This window comes from Rattus norvegicus, chromosome 20 (genome assembly GCF_021556685.1).
Source record: "Rattus norvegicus strain SHRSP/BbbUtx chromosome 20, alternate assembly SHRSP_T2T, whole genome shotgun sequence".
Taxonomy (NCBI): Eukaryota; Metazoa; Chordata; class Mammalia; order Rodentia; family Muridae; genus Rattus; species Rattus norvegicus.
In genome coordinates, this window is record NC_141553.1 from 6,833,980 (window position 1) to 6,840,516 (window position 6,537).

Consider the following 6,537-nt stretch of genomic DNA (forward strand, 5'->3'; position numbering starts at 1 on the left):
AAACAAGCATCAGCTCTTCCTTCAGATAAGACTAGGAGTGCCGTCCTCTCTTCAGGAGAGGTGCCCACGGGGAACTGTCCCCACAGAGGAGGACTCTGGTCAATCGCCATCCTGTTGCTTTCCCAGTGTGCAATGAGACTTGTCTGTGTGTGTAAAGGACCTCTGCCTATAGGACCTGCTGCTGTTAGAGGAGAGTCTCAGCCCTGTCCCCTTCACCCTGTAGGACCTGCTGCTGTTAGAGAGTCCCAGCCCCATCCCCTTCACTCCCAGGCTGTACCCATCACTTGAGCTCTGGAAGTTTTGTGCTCTGCCTGGATTGCTGGAATGTAATTTTTCTTAATTTGCCTTTCAATCATACTGGGCTCAGGGCAGGTGAGTGGAATTACCAGAGCAGGAGTCTCCATAGCCTTCCCTGTGTCTCCAGCATTGTGCTTTTACCATCTCGGCTCCAATGCCACAGCCAGCCCCTGACGCGCTCCTAACTGAAGCCCTGCAGCTGGGGCGCTTGTCTGCTTGGATCAGGCCTGTCTCAGTAGATGGAGCTGCTGCCGCCCACGGAAACCCACTCTGCCAGTAGCTGACTCTCAAGACTGTGGGAAGTGATCTGAAGTCACCTTATAACATGGTAGGAAGCTAGCTTTAGGGTCAGTTCATTCCCACGGCTCCTGGAGTCCGTGAAGAAGATAGAAGCTGGCTGTGGTGGCAGAGGCCTTTAATCCTAGCCCTTTGGAGGCAGAAGCAGAGGGATCCCTATAAGTTTGAGACCAGCCTGGTCTACATAGCAAGTTCCAGGCTATCCAGGACTACAGAGGGGGAGGAAGAGGATGAGGACAGGCCAGTTTGTCCGGTACCTGTGAAGGGTTGAACGTCAGGAGTATCTTGCTTTCCTTTTGAGTTGGATACTGGGTATGTGCATGTCAGAGAAGAAGCATGGAGAAAGGGTAAGTTAGGGTGCAGCTTAAGTAACAACTGCTAGGAAAGCAGTCTCCACAGAAAACATAGGAAGACGGGAAGGAAGAGAGGCTTAGATTTTATCTCATTTTGAAGGATAAAAATGGGGCAAAAAAAAAAGAACGGTTTAGTCAGATTGTGGAGATTTCATATACAGAAATTGTTTTAGGTTTTCCTGTTGCTTTCACAAAGCATCCAAATCCGGGCACTTTATAAAGTAAAGAGGTTTATATGGCTCACGGTTTGGAATGCCACAGAGCCCAAATGAAGCAGCTCTGTCTGCCCACTTAGCTTCTGGTGAGGGGGTCTGCTCCATCCCAGCTTGGGGAGTGTGTGGCAGAGGGCAGTGTGTTGGGCAGTCGGGCTTGGGGGTGCCAGGCTCACACGATAACAACTGAAGCTGTCCTGTAGTGTCACATAAGCTAAACTCCACCGGGAGTGGGTCTGTTAGGCGTGGCCTCCTAAGGACCACCCACCCACCATGCCCCCTCTTTCACGGTCTGTGTCCCATCCTTGATGCGCTGGACATCAGGCTTCCAGTATGTCAACCTCTGGGAGATGCCAGCGCGGGTGAAGAACTAGACAAGCACTTTAGAATTCACGGGACGCCCGACCCCCGCATCCCTGCTGTGCCCCACCATTGCCAGGAATCAGCAGGAATCAGCTCTGTGGCGTAGCACCTGTTTCCGTGCTGGCCTCATGTTCTGGGTGTTTCTGTCTCGTAGGGCCTGGCTTTGAGACCCAGAATGCAGGGCAGTGCCCCCCAGGAAGAGGAGGAGCACCCATATGAGCTGCTGCTCACAGCAGAGACCAAGAAGCTGGGGACCACAGACGGGAGGACTGAAGGTATGCCCGCCTGCCTACCTGCCTGCCCGCCCGCCCGCCCGCCCGCCCGCCCGCCCGCCTGCCTGCCTGCCTGCCTGCCTGCCTGCCCGCCTGCCTCCCACCGCAGGAAAGGAGGTGCCGCAGCTGTGGGCTCCTGAGGCTGGGACGGTGAGGGCCTTGTGCTCGCTCTCATTCAATACCTGGACACCACGCCCTTAAATGGATGGAGATGCAACCCTCCCACAGTGCAGCGGGGCAGTTTAGGGCACCCAGCTGGCAGCTGTGCGAGCAGGACACAGGATGGCAACACCCTGTGGAGACTGGCTGGAGCCTGTTGTGCTAGCCAGCAGATTAGGTTGTCATGATGGGCTCTGAGTCCTGACCAGAGCAGGGTGTTCCTGGTTAAGCTCATGACCTGTGTCCATAGTGCTTTGGCACTGCAGCCTGCTTGTGCTTCTGGGTGTGTGCTCTGGCCCTCAGAGGGGAGTGAGCAGGGGGACCAAGCAGGCTGGAGGGTGCTGTCTGCAGAGCCTGCCTCTCCCAGCTCTCTGTAGATATGAGGTCCTCCTCCGTGCATGCCTCGTGTCTCCTGTTAGTTCCATTAGCTGGCCATAAATAGAGTTGACAGGCCTGTGCCACCACAGCCCTCTGACAACTTCTGTATTCAGTGTGCTTCTCTCTCAGTTTACGGCCATCTTTATAGTGGCTTTGAGATCTTAATTTTGGAGAAGTTCAATTTGTCCTTTCTTTTTTGATGAATAAGCTCATAATGTCATAACCGTGGTGTGTGTGTGTGTGTGTGTGTGTGTGTACACACGCATGTGTGTGCATGTGTGTATGAATGAATGTGGGGTGTACATGCACGTGTTGGTCTGGTTGCATAGACTAGAGGTTGGTGTCAAGCGTCTTCCTCAGTTGTTTCCAATTTATTGATATAATTACTTCCCAGGATGCCCTGAAACTTGTATGCTGACCAGGCTGGCCTCGAGCACACAGACATCCACCTGCCTCTGCCTCTCTTGAGTACTGGATTGAAGTTCTGTACTTAGGATGTGCGGCCCTCTTGGACACCTTTCCCTCATTGCGTCGTCCCAGGTGTCTTAAGCATCCAGTTCCTGCGTCTCGCTGGTTATTCTCGGAGCCAGGGTGGGTCTGTGTGTGGGTCGGTCCCGACTCCCACGTTTCAGGAAGCTCTGGTGTCTTGGCCTGATAAACCTGCCCGTCCTGTGGGTGGATCTTCATCAGGAACAGGCCAGGGCTCTGGTGCCTGCTCTAGAGTCTGAAACCACAGGAGCCGTGCATAGCTGTTCACACCTGTAATCCCAGTGCTCTGGGGACTGAGGCAGGGGGATTACTATAAGTTCCAGAGTTGAAGGCCAGGTGAGCCTACGGTGCGAGCCCCTTTCCAAAAAGCTCATGGAAATTAACTTTGGTGAAATAGGCCCGTGCTTTTGAAGATGGTGCTTCTTGAAGAAAGAGGGCGATTGTTTTAGGGGCTTCATGTAGAATGGCCATACAGAGCCTGCTCAGCAGTTCAAGGAAAGCAGAAGGTTGACAGAGGGGCTATCTTCTGGCTGCCAAATGTCCTTGGTGAAGCTTTTCTGTCCCAAACTCAGGAATTCTCCCAGCTCCTGAGAGCTTTGAACGAGGACTTACAATCTCACACTTGCCCCTCTGCTCCTTGCTGCTCTGTCCTGTTTGGCTGTTGGGACCGAGTGCTGTGGCACTGTTTGAACCATAGTGTATGTGCGCCCAGCCTACGGGCTAGCCCTTTGTCATGGCCTACTGCCTGCAAGCTAGCCCAGGCTAGCCTTTCGGCCTGGCTCACTGGAACTTTCAGAGAAGGCAATGAGGCATGAACTATGAAAATGAACTCACTGGTTTCTCAGAAGCCCTGCATGTCCTGTCAGGGAGCAGAAACTACCAGCCCAGAAGTGAGGCAGTCAGTGGCCTACAGTGCTACTGGATAAATCCTTTTTTCTTTCCCAGTAATATCATCTCTGTTTGCAGCTTTTAAGAACTAACTGATCCATTTTCCAAAGGTTATGTTTATGTCAGCATTAATGAGACAGAGTTTGGGTCTACCTTAGTCTGTAGTGTGGGGTGCTTTTGAATGGCCTTGTTAATTATACTGGGATATACTCACTAAAGGGGGAGCAAACAGTACAAGAGTAGAGTGCGCTAAGGCTTTGCCTGTCTTCGTTCTGAGTTGTGTGAGCATGCTCCCCACCCCCACCCCATTGCTGTGTTCATGCAGTCGTGGCTGTGAGGTAGTCGTGCTTCATTTAACACAGCATAGAATGGCATGTGACAAGCCACGCTGGGAATCTGCTTTTATACAGCATTTGTCTGAAGACCAGGGGGCCAGTTCCATCTGGCTCTCACGTGTCAGCCGCTTCTTCCTCAGTCCCTGCTAAAGACCCATCTCTCAGCTCTCATTGCCAGCTGGCGGATGGATGGATGTGTCTCCAGGGGGCTCTGCTGTAAATTATGCTGCAGGCCTGCTGTACACACATACACACTCACTCACACACATACACTCTCACACACACACACCCCACACATACACCACACTCACACACACTCTTACACACACACACACCACAATCCCACACACTCCACACATACACACTCCCTCACACACACACACATACACACTCCCTCACACACCCCACACACACATACCCTCCACATATATACCACACACACCACACACACATACCCTCCACACACTCACACCACACACACATACACCACACACACACCACACACACACACCACAATCCCACACACACCCCACACATACACCACACTCACACACACTCTTACACACCCCACACATACACCACACTCACACACCACACACACACATACCACAATCCCACACACCCCACACATACACCACACTCACACACATACCACACACACACACACCACACACACATACATACATACACACACCCCACACACTCACACACCACACATACACACACATACCACACACACCACACACTCAGACCCCGACACACCACACACACACACACCACACATATCACACACACACTCTCTCACCTTCCAGGCTGCGCCCGCCCCACAGTGCACTGTCACTGTGATGTTAGCAGCACTAGAGTGGGCTGTAGAGACTGCTCACAGTTAAGACGCCACACTGCTCAGCAGAGGGCACAGGTTCGCCTCCTGACATCCACCTCAGTTGGCTTGCAGCCTTCTTACCCAATTCAGGAATGTAGCACCCTCCTCTGGCCCTTTTGGGCACCTGCACACACACGGGAGACATGCACACAGATATATATAGATATAGATATAGATAATTTAAAAAATCAATGGCAGGGGGCCAAGCTCTGTCAGCACACGCCTTGCAAGCCTGAGGACCTGAGTCTGATCACCAGAGCCCACACAAAGATACCAAACATAGAAGCGTGACTTTCTTTCTTTCCTTTTTTTTTTTTTTTTTTTCTGAGACAGGATTTCTCTGAGTAGCCCGGGCTGTCCTGGAACTCCCTCTGTAGACCAGGCTGGCCTTGAACTCAGAGATCTGCCTGCCTCTGCTTCCCAAGTGCTGGAGCTAAAGGTATACGCCACGACTACCTGGCTGACAACAGGAGTTTCTAACCCCTGTACCAGGGAGGTAGGAACAGGAGGACCGCAGCTGTCCTAGCCTATTGATAAAACCCTAGGCTCAGTAAGAGATCCAGTCTCACAGACACACACACACACACGCTAGAAAAAACAAAATTGGGAAATGCCTTCGCTTCTCAAGATGTGCAGTCCTGCTTATTTAGTTTCTGAGGTGCCTATGATTTTGTGGGTTTTTGTTTTTTGGTTTTTTTGTTTGTTTGTTTGTTTTGTTTTGTTTGCTTTTTTGTCAATTTTTGTTTTTTACATTAAGATGAATGGTGTCTGGTGAGGAGACGCATGCACATTGTAGTCCCATCATTTGGAGGCCGGAGGGCCTTTTAAGCTCCGGAGTTTAAGCGTATCCCAGATGTGACACTGTGATATAGCATGGTGGCCTCGTGACGTGGCACAGTGACCCTGAGAAGAGAGGCTGGGAGGGGAGTAGCAGAGAGGAGGAGTGGAGATAACATGCGGGCAAACACACTCAGGCTTCGCTGTGGCCCCAGCCTCCTTGCAGCTGTCACACTGTATCTGAAGGAGGAGAAGAGAAGCGGGGAAGTCAAGCCATAGACACAGGCCGCATGTGGGGGTGGGGTCAGGAACTGTGGGACAGCCTGGCATTCAGTGACTACAAATCTTGTGTAAAAAGCAGAGCTGATGCCTCTGGGGGCCAGTCTCAGAGTCAGATACTTCGGGAAGTACAGACAGAAGTGGCCCTGTGTCTGTGTTTGAACCACAAAGGATCCCTACTTTCCTAAAACTTAACAGTCTTGGAGAGCAGGAGCACTGAGCCCACCACGACACAGGAGAATTCCCACCAGAAATGTTGATCGCACTTACAGGATGGAAACACCCAGCCACGGGAGGACACATTAGCAGATCCACGAGGCAGAAAATGCATCTCCCAAAAGTCACCAGGCCCACTGGGCACTGATAGTTGTAACAAGGAAGGGGGACCCTCTGTGCTTCAAATTGTTTCCAAGTCAGGGCCAGTGGGTCTGAGCCATTTCTGTCCGTGCAGTCCGGACGTGTGACCACTCGGGATTGCAGTGGCTGCTTTCCAGGTTGGATAGCACAAAGGAAAGTAGCCAGTAGGCCTAGTAGTCACAGCACTGTCCTTGGCAC

At 52.0% G+C, this 6,537-nt stretch overlaps 1 protein-coding gene across 9 annotated transcripts in view; it reads left to right on the forward strand.

Moving 5' to 3' along the window:
- The window catches only part of Anks1a (ankyrin repeat and sterile alpha motif domain containing 1A), a 153,520-nt gene that overhangs the window by 87,703 nt on the left and 59,280 nt on the right, over nt 1-6,537 (forward strand). For all 9 annotated transcript variants that reach the window (XM_087597365.1, XM_087597368.1, XM_087597363.1 and 6 more), the window contains 1 exon segment: nt 1,677-1,797. In XM_087597365.1, the coding sequence (XP_087453491.1) occupies nt 1,677-1,797 (121 nt within the window).